Source organism: Dermochelys coriacea, chromosome 6, assembly GCF_009764565.3.
Source record: "Dermochelys coriacea isolate rDerCor1 chromosome 6, rDerCor1.pri.v4, whole genome shotgun sequence".
NCBI classification, from domain to species: domain Eukaryota; kingdom Metazoa; phylum Chordata; order Testudines; family Dermochelyidae; genus Dermochelys; species Dermochelys coriacea.
Window position 1 is genome coordinate 58,634,054 of NC_050073.1, and position 22,690 is coordinate 58,656,743.

At 45.2% G+C, this 22,690-nt stretch overlaps 1 protein-coding gene across 7 annotated transcripts in view; it reads left to right on the top strand.

The window, feature by feature from the left end:
- The window catches only part of RAD51B (RAD51 paralog B), a 634,909-nt gene that overhangs the window by 17,381 nt on the left and 594,838 nt on the right, over positions 1-22,690 (top strand). For 5 of the 7 annotated variants that reach the window (XM_038405609.2, XM_043517417.1, XM_043517415.1 and 2 more), the window contains exons 1-4: positions 14,810-14,884; positions 17,662-17,755; positions 18,571-18,684; positions 22,255-22,371. In XM_038405609.2, coding sequence (XP_038261537.1) covers positions 17,672-17,755; positions 18,571-18,684; positions 22,255-22,371 — 315 coding nt within the window. In that variant the 5' untranslated portion in view covers positions 14,810-14,884; positions 17,662-17,671. Of the gene's footprint in view, positions 1-14,809; positions 14,885-14,918; positions 15,221-17,661; positions 17,756-18,570; positions 18,685-22,254; positions 22,372-22,690 lie in introns of those variants that run through there. The other 2 variants (XM_038405610.2, XM_043517414.1) reach the window with 2 other exon arrangements.

The following is a 22,690-nucleotide window of genomic DNA, read 5'->3' on the forward strand; positions in this document are numbered from 1 at the left end:
GACACGCTATCCCCCATGTACTGTAAGAGGATAAAATTAATAATGAATACAGGGTTGGATGTCTGTGGGTCAGTATGTGCTATCCTGGCACCTGCCCCCTTATTGACTAGTAGCAGCATTGCAGTATTCCACATAGGTGTGGCAGAAGTCATGGATGGGATGACATGAACCAAACATTTATTTCTAAATTACTGCTTGGTAAAAAAGCAAAGCTCCCAGTGCTGCAGAAGTCGAGACAGGTCCAAACTGCAGAATTTGGATCCAGATCTAAACTTCTTCGAACTTTGGATGGCTGGGGCCAGGGGTTTAGTTTGAGCCCACCTCTGGGGAGAAGTTTATTCAGAATCAGTCTGATAATATCTGGTCACTGGTGCCATTGGTCATCAGACACAATGTATCACCACTGTTGCCCTTGTTGTACCTTAGCTAAAATATTGGGGCTAGAGCGGTGGCAACACCATATTTTTCTCTCTTTTTTTAAATAGGAGGAAGAAGAAAAGTGTTAGACTTTTGGGTGAAGTCTGGGGCAAGTAGTGGTGGGTTAGTAGTAGGAACCTCCTATATGGGAGGATGAAGAAACTGACCTCCACCACAAATATGTCTCCCGTTTTCACTAAAACATGTTACATTTATGTTATTTATAGATTTAGATTTAAAATATACTTAAAATGTGCCTGTCCATTACTCTAGGCACTTTTGGCAGATATTTAGGAGAATAATCCAACTAAGATCCACAGCTAACCCACAACACAACTCAAACCCCAGCCAAAAGCTTCATCCAAGCGAACCAAACATCAGCCTTCCTCAGGCACTCTGGGCTGATGACAGGGCTCTCAGCCTCTTTAGTGGCTCCGGAATTGCTCTTCAGAGACAGCACGCCTGCTTGCTTTCTGATTTTGAAGCAGCTCTGAGGTGCTTTGGAGAGGATTTCACAGCTCTTCTTGATGAGAATGGCCCATGGGAAGCAGGGCTGGGAGGATGGGGGAGCTAAAGAGCAAAAATGGAAGGGGGAAAAATGTGTGGGTTATGAAAGGGACATAGATAACAGCTTGGGGAAGGTTGCTATGTCATTTCACAATTGAAAGGTATGAGTCTATTTTTCCTAGCAATTCAGGAAAAGGAGGATGAAAAAATTGCTTAGGTTTATAAAATGTTAACTGGATTGGTGGTATTTATACTGCACTATTTAGCTAATGGTCACACAAAATACTACAGAGTTTGAGGTTTTCATTCTTTGTAGGAAATCAATATTCTGGTTAATGGAGAGATTGCGGCACTTGCTATCTGGGAAGTGCCAAGTCTCTATAAATAAAGCAATAGAAGCCAAAAATGATCTGTAGTACAAGAGCGAAAATCCATTCCTTGCCTTGTCTTGAAAATTGCTGCCCCCAAACTATTTCAGTCTCTGTTCCCTCCACATCTCAGATGCTACACATGAATCCTGAACTGCAAAGTACCACCCATTTTTCAGTCCTCGGAACATGACCACAGCTCTTTCAATGCACCTCTGTCTTGTCCTACAGCATATTCTACTAGCCAGTCCTTGTTTACGAAGGGAAATTGAGAAGTCTATGATTTTCTTTTCAGTTGACATTCATTTACCCTCCCAGTTTCTTTTCTCTCTGACCATTTGGGAAAAAATGGCTGAAATAAAAGATTAATGTGTTTATCTCCTATATTACTAAGCCCCAAAGGCTTGAGTTGGTTCACATCAGATTTACATCTGTGTAACTCCATTTATTTCACTGGACTTTCTCCTGATCTACACCAATGTAAGTGGAAAATCAGGCTGTTATATTTTAACATATATTCCTCATTTTTAAAAAAACAGTTTTAGGAGTTAAAAATAAACTAGTCTCACCCTCATCCTTCCATCTCCCAGCCCTGGTGATTTGTATTATAACTTCAGGCCCAAATCATCAACATTTGCCACTGATTTTGGGTGCCTCAATTTTTGGGTCCCCAGGTGGGGACATTTTAAACCTGATTTTCTAAAATTCTGAAGTCAGTGGCACCTGGACATTCTCAGCACCTCTGAAGAATTAAGCTTAAAACATCTCAAATGGAGGCACCACAAAAGAGTGGTCCCTTTTGATAACTGGGGTCCTAGTGTCTGTTACCAAGTTCCAGCTGAGAGGAGGGGAATACCCTCAGCTACCAATGAAAGCAGCTGAGACCTTCTGCAGCTGCTTTTGTGTGGCTATGGGGGGACAAACACAGCCAAGGGCAGGACTGCCCCTGCAGAAGCCATGCTTGCAGTGGGAAGGAGAAGCCAGAACAGCCACATACAGGAAGTCATTTGTGCAGAATGTCTAAATCCTCTCTTGACTTGAAAGTGCCTTTCCTTGTCAAAGCCTTTAATCTGTTCCATTTCCCACTCTCTGGCTCCATGTCCCAGTCCCCTACTCCTATATTCAATTCCAGTCTGCCCTTGGATCCATATCCCAGTCCCACACCCTCCTCAGGCTCTTTTTCCCAATGCCCCACCTCACTCCTTTTGCTACTGGCTCCTTGTCCCCTTGCCACCCCCCAGGCCTAGTTTCTCGCTCCTCTGCATGTCATCCAGCCTCCTTCCTCCTCTTGGCTGTCTGGACCCTAGCTGAGGTAGCACTGAGAACATATGTGAGACAGTCTCCCTACTATCAGTTCCTGTGGCCTGTGCCAAAGTGGCCCAGAGCAGCCAGGAGGTACCAGTATAAAAAAAATCCTGCTCAGCCCCTGCGACCCTGGGATGGAGCATGCTCAGTGCAGAAGGAACCACTGGAGAAAGTTAGCTGCCACACCAGCATGTTTCTACTGAGCATGTATGAATTGAGAATTTTTGGCAGCTCACAACTTGGCTAAATTTGAGCAGATTTTCACAGAAAGAGCAAAAAGCACAAATAGGACTACATTAATGCAAACTAAGTATCTTTTAGTCCGTACTAGAAGTATCTACATGGGGCAGATAAAGCACAAAATTTTAGTGCATGCTGCAACTCACACCTCCATAGTCTGCATTATGGGGCTGTTTAGACAAACCCTTAGCTCCCTTTGAAAGAGAATTCCAGAGTCCACAATAAATGCAGAGTCAGTGCAGTACAATGAATTGCATTGTGGGTATGCCAGTATTCTCAAAGTAGATTAACTTAAAAGGCTGTAAATTAAATTTCAGTGTAGATAAGACGGAAGCCATCTTTGTCTGTGCATCGCTTTCCTGAGAGGAGGACAGAAGCACACAGAATATCTATTTAAGCTGCAATCCTCCCAGTATTTAAGAGCTGGACACATGTCCCCCCCGTAAAAAATCAGGAGTACTGGATTTGATGTCTAGCACTGCTACTGACTGTGTGACCTTGGGCAAGGCACTTCACTTCTCTGTGTCTCTCACCCTTCCCATCTGTGAATTGGGGGCCATGATATCTGCCTAACTCACAGGGGATTTACTAGGCTTAATTAACTAATATTTGCAAAGCACTTAGAGGTTATTTGACAGAAGAAGCTATAGAAGGGCAAGAAATATCATTTAAGTCCAAGTTCTATTGGCCAGACTTTCCCCCTCCACTTTTCATCTACAGGAGAACAAAGGCTCTGTGACATGGTGCATGGGCACTGCTTGCTTCCCAGTATACAAGAGGTTAACTCCAGCTTCCCCTGCCCCATTCCTTGTACAGGTATCAGGAGATGGGCTATAAGAAGGGATGCTGGGGAGGCAGAAGAGGGAAGTATCTGTGAGAGAACAGAGTTAGGCTGGTTCTGTTATATTTGTTTTTACGTAAAGCAGGTTGTTCTTAATGCACTATTATAAAGATTTTCTCCCTCTCACAAGAAATCCTGGGTGATTATTGTGCTGTCATCCCACCAGTTTACAGCTTCCTCATTAAGAGGACTTTAATACAGAGCTATAAAAACCCCGCAGACATAAATAAGGTCTGCTGCTGTCCCTTTAATCAAAACAACCTAAAGGAAGTAGGAAGAAGCTTTTGGAGGGCAATCTGCTTAGAAGAGTAAAGGCTAAATGTGGAATAATCCTTGAGGCCTCTTATTTAGCCTGTTGTGCTTTGGCCAAAGAGTAAACACAACTCTCCCTCTAATAAGTAGTCCTTCAAAGCTGTAACATGTGAGTTGGTCGGTCACCCTGTGTGTACAACGTGCATTTTCTTGCCTAGCAGCGGCAGCTGTTCTGGTTTGCTTTAGCAAAGGGGCAGGAGATACAAAAGTTCTTTTTTAAGAAAGCAGATAACTAATGAGAAACGCAAAACTTATTTTTTGGGGGAGATGCAAGATGCAACTTAATAGTGATGCACTAAACAGTGCACAACCCATACTTCCAGTCCTCTGCACGTCGGGGTGGAAAGCAGGGATTTTGGGAACTGCCCCATCTGGAAAAATCTGTTTCTTTAGGTCCCACTTTGAGAGGCATCCCTATTACTTATTTTTTGTACTACCACAGGGTCTAAGAGCTGTAGTCATGGACAAGGACCCCATTGTGCTACGTGCAGTACAAACTCAGAATCAAAGAGATGGTATCCCAGGGACAAGTCCAGCCAGCGGAAGTCCTGGTGACATGGCTCTGCTGGAGCTGTACTGCTAGGTAGAGGAGGTGGGATCCAGGGCCTTGTAGCTGGGGTGCAGGTATAGAGCCTCTCTGCACATTACTGGCCTCCTGTGGAGATGTGCAGAACTGGGAATAGATCTGCATTTCATTTGGGAAGGATGGCTGTAGGGAGAATACTGCTCTTCCCTCATGGAACAAAGTGGATTCCGTTGTGGAATTTTTCATTCTCATAGGTAACCTCTGGTGGGTTTTATCCCAGGAAAGCTTGATCTGGCCTGTAATGATTTCCCAGGACAGGAGAATGTATTTTCTCCTCCATAAGAATGTGCTAGGTATCAGTCAAATAGACATCTCCAAAGAACTAGACTATTTCTAGACAGGAAGAATAAACAGGAGAATGATCCATCCTGTGCATTTTGTGACTGAACTGGTTTTGGTCTGTCTACAACACCAGGACAGTTTCTGCATTGACATGAATAAATTGAATAGCACTGGCTCATGCAAAGGCAATGGGAGTGCTCTCATGAACAAGTGCTAGGCAGCAGGAGTCAGAGCTTCAGAACTGGGCACTTAGATAGTAAGCTCTAGGGTAGGCGCTGTGCGTCTTCTGAGCATGTCCTTAAATGTTCTCCTCCCACACTGTATAACCCTAAAGAAATAATGAATAAGTAGAAGATAATCTTGAGAGAGCTAATGAATAGGGACTCTGAGATTTACCTTTGTTTTGTAATTGGCTGAATAATCTGAAACTTTTTGCTACTGTGTAAAATTGTTTCCTGAAGATACATGTGGCAGGCTGCCTTGGGTTACCAAGAGAAACTGTTGTGTTGATTCCAGTTCAGGAATTTGCTGAATGGGTACTGTCCTTTACCTAGCAGGAGCCCAGCAAAGTCATCCAAAAGATGACGGATTTACACTGACAAAAGCTGTTAAGTATTCTACCTTCCACCATTCAAATCAGGTTAATTCCACACTGGTTTGCCCTTGGGCATGCTAATTACTATTAAATTCTTGATGGTAATTGATCTGCTTGATATTAGAACACTTTGCTTCTACAAAATCTCATTTGTTGTTGCTGTTATACTTTGTTTCTTTGTGACAATCTTCCTCTGGAGCCTCAGTTTAGTGGAAGCTCCTGGAATGAGTGCAGTGAGACTCGATGTTCATGCAAGTAACTCTCAGCTTTATTATCACCATTTTATTATTTGTATTCCAATTAGGGTGACTGGACAGCAAGTGTGAAAAATTGGGACGGGGGTTGGAGGTAATAGGAGCCTATATAAGAAAAAGCCCCAACTATTGGGACTGTCCCTATAAAATAGGGACATCTAGTCACCCTAATTCCAATAATAGCACCAGGAGGCCCCAGCCAAGATCAGGGCTCTCTTGTGCCAGGCACTGTGTATATACAGAGTGAGAAAGAGTCCCTGCCTTGAAGAGTTCACATTCTAATAGGACAAGACAGGAAAAAAGGTGGGAAGGGAAACATAGGCATGGAGAGATTAAGTTACTTGGCCAAGGTCATACAGCAGGCACAGCTGATATTATCATAGAATATTAGAGTTGGAAGAGACCTCAAGAGGTCATCTAGTCCAACCCCCTGCTCAGAGCAGGACCAACACCCACTAAATCATTAGAACAGGAATAGGCAAACTTTTTGGCCTGATGGCCCCATCAGGGTATGGAAATTGTATGGCGGGCCATGAATGCTCATGAAATTGGCGTAGGGGTGCAGGAGCGGGTGAGGGCTCTGACTGGGAGTACGGGCTTTGGGTTTGGTCCAGAAATTAGGAGTTCAGGGTGCGGGAGGGGGCTCCGGGGTGTGGTGTGTGTGGGGGGGTGAGGGCGAGGGCTCCAGGGTGGGGCTGGGGGGTTTGGGTGCAGGAGGGGATCCAGGTTGGGACCAAGGCATTTGGAGGGTGGGAGGGGGATCAGGCTGGGGCAGGAGTACGGGGGAGGGGTGTGGGCTCTGGGGTGGGGCCAGGGATGAGGTGTTTGGGGTTTGGAGAGTACTCCGAGCTGGGATTGAAGGGTTTGGAGGGGGATCAGGGATGGGGCAGGCTGTTGGGGTACTGGGAGGCTGAAGGCCCTGACTGTGGGTGCAGGTCTGGGGTGGGGCTGGGGATGAGGGGCTTGGGGTATAAGAGGGGGCTCTGGGCTGGGATTGAGGGGTTCAGAGGGCAGGAGGGGATCAGGGCTGTGGCAGGGGATTGGGGAGCGGGGGGGGCACTCAGGTGTGCAGGCTCCGGGCGGTGCTTACCACAAGCAACTCCCAGAAGCATGTCCCTGCTCTGGCTGCAAGGGAACTGCAGCCAACGGGAGCTGCAGGGGCAGCACCTGTGGATGGGGCAGCGCACAGAGCTGCCTGGCTATGCCTCCGCGTACTTCGTAGGCGCCAGAGGGGGGTCGTGCCGGCTGCTTCCTGGGAGCCGCGCGGTGTGGGGCAAGCCCCTGGCCCCGACCTTGCTCCCTGGCTGGAGTGCGGCAAACTCCCGATCCTGCTCCCCAGCGGGAGCTGAGGGCCAGATTAAATGATCTGATGGGCCGGATGTGGCCCACCCCTGTATTAGAACCTAGGTCTCCTGACTCCCAGACTGGGCCCCTATTCAAATGTGTGAAACCCCTGGAAAAGGTTAGTGAGTCACTCCTAGGCTTGTTTGAAAGGGCATTTGAAAGCTTTGTTGACCATTACAAATATGTGGATGTTTAACACTTCTTACTACTTTTTTTGTTTAATAAATATCTTTTGGAGAGGTAACATCAACTATGTAGTGTGTAGAGAAGAAGGAAGACATGCAGTTACATGTTAGTGTTTGAAAGCTGTAAATAAGGATATCTGGGAAGTAAATAGGGGCATGCCTCTTGATCCACTTGCTTGGATCTCCTTTTCTTAACAAAATGGTTCATTCTTCTTTAATACAGAAAGAAAAGTGCAAAGAGCCACCCAGCTGTCAAAACAGCCAAGCTCACTCTAGTAACATTGCTTCAATAACACATCCTTAAGTTCTCCAAATAACATCCACATAGACTAGGGGCTTCTGCCCTGTAGCATGGTGGTGGGGCTATGGGCTTCTGCCAGGGACAACTGGTGCCTGCTGAGAGTGGGGAGGCACAATTTAAAGGTTTGGACACCCCGCTCCCAACAGCTTAAGTCACGCCCTCCCTCCCCCCTTACTCTCAGCAGCCACTCCATGCAGCTCCCAAGTGTTTGCTGCTGCCTTTTCACTGGGAGCTAACAGCTGGGAGCTGGAGGGAGGGGCCACTGCTTTAGCTCCATGGTGAGAGGGAGCAGCAAAAGCAGTGGCTCTCCCTGCAGCTCCCAGCTTGCTGGCTCCAGGAATGAGGCTCCAGCAGGAATGAGGCTGAAGCCCCAAGCCCCAACGGGGTCTTCCACAGGGCTGAAGCTCCAATACCCCCCTTCCCACTGGCGGAAGCCTCGAGCCGTGGCAAGTGCCTCCTGCAGGCTGAAGCCTCAAGACCCCTGACAGGTGCTTCCCATGGGGCTGAAGCCTCAAGATCCCTCTCTCCGCAGGGCAGAAGCCCCTAGCCCCACCGTCCTGTTGCGGAACTGAAGCCCTGAGCCTTGGACCAGCAGGGTGTGCCTCCTGTGGGACTGAAGCCCCGAGCCCTCCCCCACTCCAGCAGGGCTGAAGCCTTGAGCCCCAGCATGCGCACCCTGGCTCTTGAACCTCCGAAGATTATATGTGGCTCAGAGGGTCACCCCTGAGGTAGACAAACACATGATCTGGTACACAAGGAGACGCTGCTGGCCAAAACCAGGCTAGATTTGGCAATTGTAGAATTAATATAAAATAAAAATGGCAAACCTTTCACCTCTTGACAGCCAGGCACCTCTAGCCTATAGGAATATAGCAGCTCTCCTTGACTCATGGGCATATCAGAATTTATTATTCCTTTTGGCTACTGGATTAAATTATTGTGCATGCCATATTATATGTGGAGCTGGCAGCACTGCCTATTATTACAGTTCCCCAACACTTCCCATTATAAGACCCTGTTTTCAGTTGCTTATAATTTTGCTGAAATTTGGGCTAAAATATTTCATACCAGCTAATTTATAAGCTGATCTCATGAGTATGATTATGTCTCCCTTTAGTCACTGGTCCTAGCAACTACACAGCCTACTATTGCTACCTCTTAGCCATACCCCTGTCCGCCCCCTGGTAGCCAGGACCTGGGGGCGGGGACCTAGGGGGCCAAGACCCAGGGCACCGGAGGCTGGCAGCGGAGCCCTGGCGAAAAGCTGAGGGTGCTGCAGCATGCCCTGCACCCTCATTCCTGCACCTATGCTTGTAGGTAGGGGAGTTCTCTTTTAGCTGGAGTGTTAGGGACCTGTGCTTTTGTTGTTTGAAGGCCTGAGGTTCCATGCCTATTGATGACCCTGGTGTCTGTATGTGTATGTGAACTTAGTTTGTTTTGCACACCCATATTTTGAGGGCCAGAATAAGGGCCCTAACTGCTGGAGGCGTATGATTATGTCAGGATCTTAAGAAAAACTTGAAAATTTGACCCGAATGTAATCAACACAGTGATATCTGCCTGCAGCTGCAAATGGCCTGGAATAGTGGCTCTGAGAGGGATGAACTGCCCTATGCATCTTAATGGAGTATTAACTGCAAACTTCTCTGCTCTAGGAGAACCCTGCCAACACCACCTTACACTGGTGTGGACAGGAGGAGAAGAGTGCTGTAAATCCAGCCTATGCCCCTTGCAGATACCCCCAGATACTGGGGTAAGTACTGGGGGATTTGCTGCTGCAGCTGTCCTACCTTTCTGGAGGAAGAGCGAGAACCCTGCTTCTCCTGAGGTGAGGGAGAACTCTGCATCTGGAGAAGACAAGGAGACCTGTGCTACTGCCACTCTGGGAGAAGTGGGGGGCCCTTGTTACTGCTATGCCAAGTGGGCAATGGGACTGTGATATCGCATCCCAGATTGCCTTAATCTGGCCCTGGGTATCTCTATACCCGGCCCACTCCACTGGAATATGCAAACAGCTTTCCCTCCCTTGTCCAACCTTTTTCATTTCAAGTCCATCTTAAAGTCCACTTTTGACTGCAGATTTTTTTACTACACTAGGTGGCACTCTTTCTCCATTTCAGAGTGGTAGCCGTGTTAGTCTGTATCCGCAAAAAAAAAAGGAGTACTTGTGGCACTTTAGAGACTAACACATTTATTTGAGCATAAGCTTTCGTGAGCTACAGCTCACTTCATTGGATGCATGCAAATAAATGCTCAAATAAATTTGTTAGTTGCTAAGGTGCCACAAGTACTCCTTTTCTTTCTCCATTTCATCTCCTATCTCCTTATTCTGCTAGTTACTATCTAGGGCTGTATGTCTGTATTTGACACATTGCTTGCTCTTTTACCTATTCCTTAAATCCTCTGTGGTATTTCTTATTTAAGACAACTCCTTTCTTTCTTAGTGTGAACTCCCTGTTCCAGTCACTTGTTTTTAATTGTATATTTGATGGCTTTCTCATGGCTAAGGCTATATTTTAGTCACAGGCATTTTTAGTAAGTCATTGACAGGTCATGGGCAGTAAACAAAAATTCACAGCCCATGACCTGTCCATGACTTGTGCTATACCCCTGATTAAATCTTGGGAGTGGGGCCGTGGGTGCTGGGGGGGAGACATGGAGGGGTGTCATGGGTGCTGGGGGAGTGCGGGTGCTTGTGAGGGGAAGCCCAGGGGGCTCTGCGAGTGCTGCGGGGGAAGGGTGGTCTAGGGGGCGCTGCAGGTGCTTGGGTGAGAGCAACCCAAAATCCCAGCTAGTGGCTGTGATGGGGGGAGTTGGCGGAGCTGGCAGGCTCCTTACTTGGCTTCTCGGAAGCAGCGAAGTGGCGACATGTCTCCCCCGAAGCTCCTAGCTCCGTGCGCCGGGATCCGCAGCCAATGGGAGCTGTGGGGGCAGTGCCTGCAGGCAGAGGCAGTGCATGGAGCTAGGAGCTGAGGCAGGGAGGGACATGTTGCCGCTTTTGGGGAGTCCCCCCGCAAGGTAAGCGCCGCCCAGAGCCCTCATGCCCTCTTGTGCCCCAACCCCCATCCCTAAGCCTCCTCCCACACCCAAACTCCTGCTACTTTTGGCCCAAGACTGCCCCAGCAGTGGGCGGTGAGACGGGCCCAGGGGCTGCCTAAACTGCTTGGGCAGCCCCAGAGCCAGCCGCACCGGCTGCTGCAGAAGTCAAGGAATCCATGACAAACTCGCAGCCTTACTCATAGCCTCTTGCTATGTCATCTCTTTCACCACGTTTTTATGACTTGCTGCAGATGTGGATTAGTGGTTTGTGGGGTCCTGGGCCCGAACAAGTGGGGGCCCTTCCCCACCCCTTCCGCCTGCAGTCCCCCACCCCATCCTCCCTCTCTCCTGGCACTCTTGTTGGGGAAATGGGTTGGGGCATAGGGGCTTGCCCCACCCCCCCGCCTGGCACTCCTGCCGGGGAGCAGGGTCGGGGTGCGGGGGCTTCCTTCATCCACCTGGTGCTCCTGCCGGGGAGCAGGGTTGGGCCACTTTCCCTGCTCCCCGGCAGGAGGGCTGGGAAGGTGGACAGGGCCAAACCCCTGTGCCCCAACTCCGTTGCCTGGCAGGAGGGGGGCAAGCCCCTGTGCCCCAAGCCCGCTCTCTAGCAGGAGCACCAGGAGGGTGGGTGGAGCAGGGGCGCCCATTTTCAGGAGGCCCCCCAATTGGCCAGGGCCCTTGGGCACAGGCCCTGTTGGCACAGTGGCTAATCCACCACTGACTTGCTGGTTTTATAAAGTATTGAACTTGCTATTGTATTTTTTTTCAATTCCACTATATTTTTTTATTGCACTACACACGCATAAACATACAGTTCATGGCATGTATCTACCTCAATATATATTCCAAATGATGTCAACATATTTTTTCAATCAGCTAGGTTAATCTTTCGGACTAAATATTATGATAATGATTAATACTGCAAATAACACAAATAATAATCTTCACTTTTTAGGTGTCTTCCATCTGAGGATTCCAAATCACATTGCAAACATTAATGAATTAAGCCTCACAAGCTTCCTGTAAAGAAGTTATTTTACAGGTGTCACCGAGCAGCTAATGGATTTGTCCTAGGCTGGAGAGGGAGTCTGTGATAGGGCTGGCTGGCCATAGAAACAAAATCTCTTGACTCCAAGTCCTGAGTGAGTCAAAAGATAATCCTTCTCTTATTATTCATTATTACTGTAACTTTATATTTTATACTGAATGCTCCCAAATTATTTGTAGACTGTACATACAGGGGTTGTATATGTTAACCTACTCATGGAATGCAGGAACTCTAGGGTAGGGCATGGCAGACATTCAGCCCCAGCAACGATATGAATGTTTTTAAGAGGGACACAGTAAAGGCTAACTTTCGCAACTGAACTGCAAGGAGAATTTAAGTAAACAGTATGTGATTATCCAAATGGATTTGAACAGGATATTTTCTAGCACCCTCCTAGATCTTTTTTCATGTTGCTTTTTCTGAACAGAGGATGCCAGTAATACCAAATTGTGCAGTGGCTTTGTGAAATAGACAAATGAGGACTAATTAGAGACCAACCAAATTATTTTTATTTGTGACGCATGTCTGGGCTCTGAATCCTGTTCTCAATCATTTAGGATTTTGACCAAATAACGTGGAACTTAATGGAGATTTCCATCAATTGTGTTACCGTACTATTTTTTTATGAGATTCAAATGATGACAAATCACTTACCTGATTGTGGAGTGAATCTCATTTCTTTTAAAAACTTCAGAGAGCTGGACCCCTAGAATGGTTAGTATTTAGTGTAATCTAAAGCATAATTCCTCTTTCTGTTCGCAGTTCTACTTTAATATTCTGTAATCAGTTAGAATCCAACCCTGCCTTGGTCCTTGAAGGCAACCTTTGGCTTTGCCTCCATTATATGAATAATTTCTTTGTGGGTGTTTCCAGAATTCCCTGCAGGTTGATCTGACAATTTTCTCACAAGTGGATTAATGTAAAGCTCTTTCCCCTCATATTGTAATGAATCTGAATGCTTGTGAATAGGTTACTCTGCCATTAGGGTCCCCCCCTTCTCAAGAAGGGAACACTCTTTAAAATTACCATGCAAGAATTTGCTACAGGTAGAGACAGCTACCTGCTAACTGATTTGTACCATGATGATTATTTTATATGCATTTATAATTTGAAATTGCACCAGTGGCTCCACCGTCAGTAAACAATCTTTCAAACATTTTTATGGCTGACTTAGAACAACGCTTCCTCAGCTCTCGTCCCCTAATGCCCCTACTCTACTTGCGCTACATTGATGACATCTTCATCATCTGGACCCATGGAAAAGAAGCCCTTGAGGAATTCCACCATGATTTCAACAATTTCCATCCCACCATCAACCTCAGCCTGGACCAGTCCACACAAGAGATCCACTTCCTGGACACTATGGTGCTAATAAGCAATGGTCACATAAACACCACCCTATACCGGAAACCTACTGACCACTATTCCTACCTACAATGCCTCCATCTTTCATCCAGACCACACCACACAATCCATTGTCTACAGCCAAGGTCTATGATACAACTGCATTTGCTCCAACCCCTCAGACAGAGACAAACACCTACAAGATCTCTATCATGCATTCTTACAACTACAATACCCACCTGCTGAAGTGAAGAAACAGATTGACAGAGCCAGAAGAGTACTCAGAACTCACCTACTACAGGACAGGCCCAACAAAGAAAATAACAGAACGCCACTAGTCATCACCTCCAGCCCCCAACTAAAACCTCTCCAATGCATCATCAAGGATCTACAACCTATCCTGAAGGATGACTCATCACTCTCACAGATCTTGGGAGACAGGCCAGTCCTTGCTTACAGACAGCCCCCCAGCCTGAAGCAAATACTCACCAGCAACCACTCACCACACAACAAAAACACTAACCCAGGAACCTATCCTTGCAACAAAGCCCGTTGCCAACTGTGCCCACATATCTATTCAGGGGACACCATCATAGGGCCTAACCACATCAGCCACACTATCAGAGGCTCGTTCACCTGCACATCTACCAATGTGATATATGCCATCATGTGCAAGCAATGCCCCTCTGCCATGTACATTGGTCAAACTGGACAGTCTCTACATAAAAGAATAAATGGACACAAATCAGACGTCAAGAATTAGAACATTCAAAAACCAGTCGGAGAACACTTCAATTTCTTTGGTCACTCGATAACAAACCTAAAGTGGCATTTCTTCAACAAAAAAACTTCAAAAACAGACTCCAATGAGAGACTGCTGAATTGGAATTAATTTGCAAACTGGATACAATTAACTTAGGCTTGAATAGAGACTGGGAGTGGATGAGTCATTACACAAAGTAAAACTATTTCCCCATGTTTATTTCCCCCCTCCACCCCGCACTGTTCCTCAGAGGTTCTTGTCAACTGCTGGAAATGGCCCACCTTGATTATCACTACAAAAGGATTTTTCCCCCAGCTCTCCTGCTGGTAATACCTCACCTTAAGTGATCACTCTCTTGTTACAGTGTGTATGGTAACACCCATTGTTTCATGTTCTCTATGTATATATATATCTCCCCACTGTATTTTCCACTGAATGCATCTGATGAAGTGAGCTGTAGCTCACAAAAGCGTATGCTCAAATAAATGTGTTAGTCTCTAAGGTGCCACAAGTCCTCCTTTTCTTTTTGCGAATACAGACTAACACGGCTGCTACTATGAAACCTTTCAAACTCTGTACATCTCAGTCTCCCCCATCAGAAAATGGGAATAATGCTTACCCACCTTTGTAAAGCAATTTGAGATCCTCATATTAAAGAGGCATATTAATGCTAAGTAACAGTAATCACCATTTTAAAAGTACCTCCATTTTTCCAGTATATGTAGCTTGAGCTCTGCCTTTGGACCAGTCTCTACAAGGAAAGTGACTTTAGCTGGTCCCTTGACTTCTAACATTCTGAGCCTCTGGGCAGTTTCAAACCATCATGTGCTTGTATATACACAACCACAGCCAAGAAATTATGGGGGAAGAGGAATTCTCTCATCTTTCACCCATTGAAAACAAGCTAAGGCGGGTACCTTCCACTCTAGATACACTGCAGGGAGCAAAACCCCTGCACGCTTCATTGCCACACTTCGCTGCGCGCGCCTCCCCAGAGAACTACCTCTCCCAGCACACCCCGCGCTTGGCTAAGCCATAAAGCTACAGTTGATTGGTCGGTGGCGTAGGGTAACGGGCCAATCGCTGCCCTGGATGTTGCTCGGTGGCTCCACCTCTTACTAGGGGAAGTGGGAGACTTTGAAAAAGTTGCCAGGTCAGGTCGTGGGGCCGTTGTGGCGGTTGGATGGTGGAGCCCACGGGGAGGGGCTCGGCGGCCCCAGGGCAGGAGGAGTGGGCTGCAGCCAGTAGTGGCCGGGCCGGGCCGGGCCGGGGGAGTCTCGCTCGGCGCGGGAAGGCAGCGTGGCTGCCTCGGGGCGCCCTGCACCCCTGCAGTGTGTGGGCGGGGCATCCCCGCACTATCCCACGGGGGAAGCGGAGTCGGGGCAGAGTGGGGCGCCCCCCCCCCGCGCCTGTTCTCTTGGGGGCGCTGGGGTGTGTGTGTGGAGCGACTCGCTCATTACCGCTTTCTGGGCCATGCAAGAAGTGGCGGGTAGGTGGGGAGGCCTCTCCCTCCTCTGGGGGCATTCACAAAGGAGAGGGAACAGCTGGGTGATGCAGTTGCAGGATCCGCGCCATAAACCCTGTCTGCACTGGCAGCGTTAGGACCTGTAATTCAGTATCGGTGCAGCCCCGCTGGTGGAAATTGGGATTAAACTGAGGCTATGTACGCGCTACAGTTTACCTCGCCATGCGTTATGTCACTCAGGGGTGAGAATAAACCACCCCCCGAACGACAAATTACATGACCTAAACGCCGGTGTGGACAGCGCTATGTCTGCAGGAGCGCTTCACCCACCAACATAGCTACTGCCACTCTCCGGCTGGAGTAAAGAAGTCGACGGGAGAACTCTCTGTTGGGCTGAGAGCCCTAACAGTGCTACAGTAGCACAGCTATCTTGCTGTAAACTCTGTAGTGTAGCCATAGCCTCAGGTGTCATTTTTGTACCATAGCATCATCTGAGTAGGGATAAATAACATGTTGGAAGTAACACTTGAGTCCTGTCTACAGGTTCTACTGTATCTGTGATGAATTATGGGTCCTGTAGACAAAACCTTAATGTCACAATGCAAATATGGCAATGAATTTTCAGGGTCTCTTGGCTTTCTGGAACTTCCAGTCAGTATTTTCCTTTCTCCTTGTCTCCATGCTCATCTGTTTCATTCTTTTTTCTTCTAGGCTGCTTCGGAAGTAGCTCTTGTCCCTTTGCCTGGTGTCATGTCATGTGCCAAGGGTTATGGGTACAATTCCTGTGACTAATTGTTTTCTTCTCTTCCTGAAACAAAGACAAGTAACAGAATATCTGATCAGACACATGGGTTTTGCAGAGCAGTATATGAGAGACCGTTGCTACTCCAGAGCTATGCGCTGAGTGTGTGGATGTTGTATTAAAATGAAAAAATATTTACTAATTTGATTCTTTTCATGACTGTCCTTTTAACATCCTGCAAATTCTATTCTACAACCAACCTTCTCTTCTCAATCTCCAGGACACTTACTGCTTTCTTTGCAGGAACTGGAACATGTAAAGATGTATCTGCTGTAGTTGCAGGAGGAATTTAGTGCTTTAATAAAATTTCATGGCAGCTAAATGACAAAGATGTATGTTTTGAGTTCTGAAACCCTATAGTGAGATACATAACAATGAACTCCATTGATAGTTTCTGCACTGCATGAGTATTCACACAATACTAACATAACCCCAAGGCTTGACCCACCATGCACCAAGATCAGTGTGATACCTGAGGGATGTTCAGAAGAGACAGTCTCTTTGAAATCCTCGTTATGAACCCCCAGGATGTTATGTGTGAAAGAATAAAATGATTGAATATATGTGTAGATAGGAAGACACATGTGTATAGTTGCTTTAGACGATCTGTTACATCTGCTTTTCAATTGCCAGGCATACTGGTATCTTTTATGCCCTGGTTGAGAGATTAGAAGAACATGAAAAATGGTTCAGTTGTAATATCCCAACTAATTAATAGATTTAAAGGCCAGAAGGGGCCATAGTTATCTTCATGTCTGAGGTGCAGAACACAGGCCATAGGACTTCCTTGAATTCCTTCTTCGAGTCCAATAGCTGTGGCTGAACTAGATCATATCTTTAAGAAAAACAACTAATCTGGATTTAAAAATTGCAGGCGATAAAGAATCCACCACAACCCCTGGAAATTTGTTCTAATGGTTAATTACCCTCACTTTTAAAAACATGCACCTTTTTTCTAGCCTGAATTTGTCTAGTTTCAACTTTCAGCTCTTGGATTGCGTTATATCTTTGCCTGCAAGATTGAAGAACCCTCTATTATCAAATTTCTGTTCCCCATTTAGGTACTTACAGACTTTGATCAAGTCACCCCTTAACTTTCTCTTAGGTAAGCTAAATAGGTCAAGCTCCTTAAATCTCTCACTGAGGCATGTTTTCCAATCCTTTAATCATTCTCCTGGCTCTTTTCTGACCTCTCTAATTTCTCAGTAACCTTGAATTGTGGGTACACTATTCCAGTAGTGGTTGCATCAGTGCCAGATACTCTCTACTTCTACTTGATGCTACCCTACTTATACATCCCAGGATTGCATTAGTCCTTTTAGTTACAGTGTTGCAGTGGGAACTCATGTTCAGATGATTATCTTCTATGACCCACCCCCAAATCTCTTTCAGTCACTGCTTCTAGAATAGAGTCCCTAATCCTGTATGCATGACCTACTTTCTTTGTTCCTAGGTGCATGTCCTTGCATTTGGCTATTTATGGGTAATTGTTATTTAACAGGAGTTGTTCTGTGACCACTTACACACTCCAATAGTACAAAGATTTGCAGTGTCTGATATGTTTCCATTCTTTAGAGTAGAGAGTGTGTGTTTGTGTTGGTATTGCAAACTGCTTTTCTAGATTTGTTTTGCTGTACTGTGTGATTGTTTTTCTGTTCACCAGATGTGGGAGCATGGCCACTAAGAAATTAAGAAGAGCAGGGTTATCTCAGGAACTTTGTGACAGGTTGAATCGGCATCAGATCAATACCTGTCAGGTGAGACTTTCGCTTAATAGATTTATTTTACGTTGGGTTATGTGGCACTTTGACACATGTATGGCCTGCTGCCTTGTAAAGGTGTAGTCTTGAATGTGTGCAGAAATATAACTTCCCAACAAGTTCATACTTTACATTTATATAGAGCCTTTCATCCCAAAGATCCTAAAGTAATGTAGAGATCACTTCTGTCAGTGAAATTCAGCTGCCACTTGGGTGGAGCAAGACAACTGTTTAACCACGTACAGCAACACAGTACAAAAGGAAGTGAAGATGGTCATATTAAATTGAAACTAAAAGTGATGTTTTCACATTCTCTTCTCAAATCAGAATTGTTAATCTGGTGTTCTGTGACTTTGTCTGATACAGGGTGATTCAGGTCTAGATCCTGCAAATGTCTGTATGAATGGATCCCTAAGCAGAGCCAGGGTCTCTGTGCAGAGGCTGCAGTCCTCTGACATGAATCCAATTGTAGGATCTGTCCCTAAGTCTGCTAATCAGAAGATGAGACATCATTCGAGGTGGTCTGTGATCATTTTTCAGTTAAGGCAGAGGCTTGTGAGGAAGGCAATATTGTTGTTTCATCCCACCCCAAAATGACAATAATGGAATACTTAATTTCTTCTGCCCTCCCTACCCACACTCAGCCGTGTATAAAAAATTAATGCCGTGTATAATTCCATTGTCTTCAGTGCAATTGCACCATGGGGGAATTTGGAATATGAACTGATTTTTATAAATATATTAAATTAATGTAATCTCTTTTCCCCCTTCAGTCCCCAAATTGAACTCTGTTCCTTTTAATCATCTTTCAGGACTTTCTGTGTCTTTCACTCTTGGAGCTAATGAAAGTGACTGGACAAAGTTATTGGAATGTACGGAAGCTTCTTTGCAAAGTCAGCTTAGCTTGTGCTCCCAAAATGCAGACTGTAAGTATCCTTGTGGTGATCCTGTTATGAAATCTGACTACACTCACTTTTATTTTTACCTAGCAAGGGTATAGTGTAGTATAGGTTTGTTGCAAATAAAATGAGATGGTGTGCCATCCAAGATATAAACAGTGGAATTCCATTATAAGGCTCAAGTCAGGCTTTGCCTGTGTTTATTGCTAAATTCAGATCCATAAGACAATGAATTTCTCACTTCAGATGTGTATAAAAAGAAATTTTTTTTTGTTAGAATACAGTGAGTTCAGCTAGGCATTTTAGTGCTTAAGCAGGTTGCTCAGGTTATTACAATAGGATATAAGTAGCACTCCTACAAATGATGTATGTATGCTGAGAGCCACTCAAAAAGATAAGGAATTCTTTCCTACCTTTGAGAATATCAAAGATATTGCTTCCAATCTGAGCCTTACAACTGAAAGTGCCATTGATTATTGTAGGTGAAGGGTAGGAACATCAATGCCCATAGAAACTGGTTTTTAGAAAGTAATGTTAGTGCCATAGAGCAGAGTGATCATTAAAGCTATGTTCTGCTCATTTTGGAGAATCTCATATTCTCTCATCCTAGGCAAATGGGAATGTGAAGGGGCATGAAGGTGATGCATCTGGTGTTAGAGAGTTGGTGAGAGTGGAGGGAAGGAGACAGGAGGTGTGGGATGCACTGCTGTTGTCTGGATTCTTTTGGCTACTGTAAGAGAACATGTCTGAATAAGACTGTTGTTGTGTCCTTCCAGCCATAAAGAAAAGATGCTAATGATGGTAGCCCTCTTGTGGCAGGAGGGGGCAGAGAAAACAGGGTGTCAAGACAGTGCAGGTCCAGGTAACTTTTGCTGCAGTTTAAGAATTGGCCAAGAAGCTCTCCAGATAATCAATGTGAATTTTTAATAAATCTTGGGCAACTGGGGAAGTTCCAGAGGATTGGAAGAAAGCCAATGTTGTGCCAGTATTCAAAAGTTAAATGGGCTGACCTGGCTAGCCTGACCTTGATCCCAGGAAAAAATAATGCAGTGGCTGATATGGGATTCTATCAGCAAAGGAAGGAAATATAATTAATGCCAATCTGCATGTATTCTTGAAAAACGAGTCTTGTCAAATGAACATGAAATTGTTCTTTTTATCAACGACACTTGCAACCTTGTGAAAGGTAACTACTAATATAATGAACTTTTGTAAGGCATTTAACTTGGTGTCACATAAAATTCGGATTAAAATTAGCACTATACAAAATCAAAATAGTACATATTAAATGGATTAAAACTGGCTGATAAATCTCAATGATCAGTTAATCTCAACTGTTAACTAGGAATTATCAAGTGGTGAGGGTGTTTCTAGTGGGGTCTCACAGGGACTGGTTTTCAGATCATCTTTACTGAATATTTTTATCAACAAGTCTGGGGTGTATTTTGTCAAACAGTGGTTCTGCAAAGGATTTGGGGTCTTGGTATATAAGCAACTGAACAGGAACTCATAGTGTGATGCTGTGGCTAGTGTGATCCTTGAATGAAAAAAACAGAAATACTTTGGGCAAACTTTTTGGGTCAAGGGCCACATCTGGGTATGGAAATTGTATGGCGGGCCATGAATGCTCATGAAATTGGGGGTTGGGGTGCGGGATGGGGTGAGGGCTCCCGCTGGGAGTGTGGGCTCTGGGGTGGGACCAAGGGGTCAGGACTGGGGGTTGGGTCACGGGAGCGGGTCAGGAGTGCAGGCTCCAGGTGGTGCTTATCTCAAGCAGCTCCCAGAAGCAGCATGTCCCTGCTTTGGCTGCTATGCATAGGCACGGCCAGACAGCTCTACGCGCTGCCCTGTCCGTAGGCACTGCCCCTGTAGTTCCCATTGGCTGTGGTTCCATGGAACCATTGGCGGTGCTTGGGGTGGAAGCAGCATGTGGAGCCCCCTTGTTGCCCCTACGCGTAGGAGCCAGAGTGCTGGAGGGGGGCAAATCCCGGATCCCGCTCCCTGATGGGAGCTCAAGGGCTGGATTAAAACATCTGAAGGGCTGGATGTGGCCCCTGGGTTGTAGTTTGCTCAACCCTGTTCTATACAGATATACTACTAGAGTTCTGTGCCCAAAGATATTGAAAAATTGGAGAGGATTTAAAAAAGAGTAACAAAAATGGTTTGAGGTCTGGAAAATTCCACTCAGAATGGGAGATTTAAGGAGCTGAATCTATTGAGTTCATCAAAGGGAAAGTTAAGAGGTGATTTGATTGTGGCCAAGAAGTACCTATAAGGAGAGAAGATATCTGATATTAGAAAACTCTAATTGAGCCTGCAAAAGCATAACAAGATCCAGTGGTTGGAGTTGAAGTCAGAAAAATTCAAAGGGGAAATAAGATGGAAAATTTTTAACAATGAACAGACTAAGGGATGTGGTAAATTCTCTTTCACTTGGAGTCTTTAAATCAAGACTGAATGTCTTTCTAAAAGATATGTTAGCAAAACCACAATTTCTTAGATTCAATACAGGAACTATTGGTGAAATTCTATGGCCTATGTTATGCAGGAAATCAGATTAGATTATCGTAATGATCCCTTTTGACATTAAAATCTATATAAGGCAGATCCACGCTAGTATAAAATGTCATTGTTTAAAAAAGACTAATTTTGTACTAATGAAAAAATGTGTGCAAATTTCTTATCACTCCATGCATTCCTTTTTCCAATTAATCTGAACCCAAATCTATCAGGACATCACTGGAGCCAGTTTTGCTTTGTGGTGTTTTGTGCCCTGAAAAAATCAAAACAGATGTTTTTCATATACTTTGTACAGTTCCACTCTCTAGCACCTTTTGGTTGAGGATCTCCAAGTTCTTTTCAAATATTATCTGGTTAAGCCTGCTGTCCAGTATATGGGGAAACTGAGGCATAAAAAAGGGTGAGTGACTGGCCTCATATCTTAAGTCAGCTGGAAGAAGAACCCAAATTTCCTGCCAATCTGGTGCCATACTCGCTAGATCAGGCTCACAAAACCCAAAAGCTATGCTAGGCTTTGGTATTGACCTAGGCTTGTTCAAACAGTTTACAAATCTTAATGAACCTTTCAGTGAACTCGAATGGTTTTGAGATGCCAAGTTCAAAATCAGCCAAATTCTTGGTTTTGGGTTTCACTGTGAATGCTTTGCACAGCTCTGCTGACCACAGGGTTAGTATTTCCTTGTTCAAAAGTAGTAGTTTGGCAGATCAAAAGCAGCACGTGTTGGCCAGGGGAAAAAAACCCATCACTTTTGAAAAGTTATTGTAAAGTGCTTTTTATAATTTGACATTGTGATGTGGGAGAAAAGTTCAAAGCTAAAGTGCAAAAGCCTCAGTGTATACAATAAACTCCTTTAAATCTACTTAGTGGTGTCTGCATTTAAGTGTGGTGGAGACTCAGGTGAAGAAAGAACACAGGGAAGGATGAGAATATAGTTTAGGATTTGAACAGTAAACTTGTGGGCAAGTATTAAATCATGCTAGATTGTTGTGGAGCAAATGCCAGAAATTCCTCTTGCCAGCTGAATAAAGCTTTGTGTGTGTGTGTGTGTGTGTGTGTGTTAATTTTTGCTGTTATAGGCTTATGAGATGAAAATGAAAAGGGCGATCAATCCATCCTCAGCCTTCTTATCCACTACCCTAGATGGTTTGGATAAAGCCCTGCATGGTGGAGTGGCCTGTGGATCCCTCACAGAGGTAAAATTAATATTTACAGTTTTTACTGCAGTAGTGCCTAAACGCCACAACCTTTAGTGGGGGTTCATTTGAGCATTATATAAATGTATAATAAATGACAGTTCTTGACCCAAAGAGCTTTCAGTCTACAATGTATATGTATGTTACACTCGTACAGTATGTTAAATATATTTTGCTTCCACTTTTCAAGGTAGGAAGGACAACAGTATTTAAGAGATGTTTGCAATTATCTTTTCTGCTTAAAAAATTGCTGTTTGAAAATTCTCCTAATTGTCATAAATGATAAACACTTCATATTTTTTGTAATATGAATGCACCA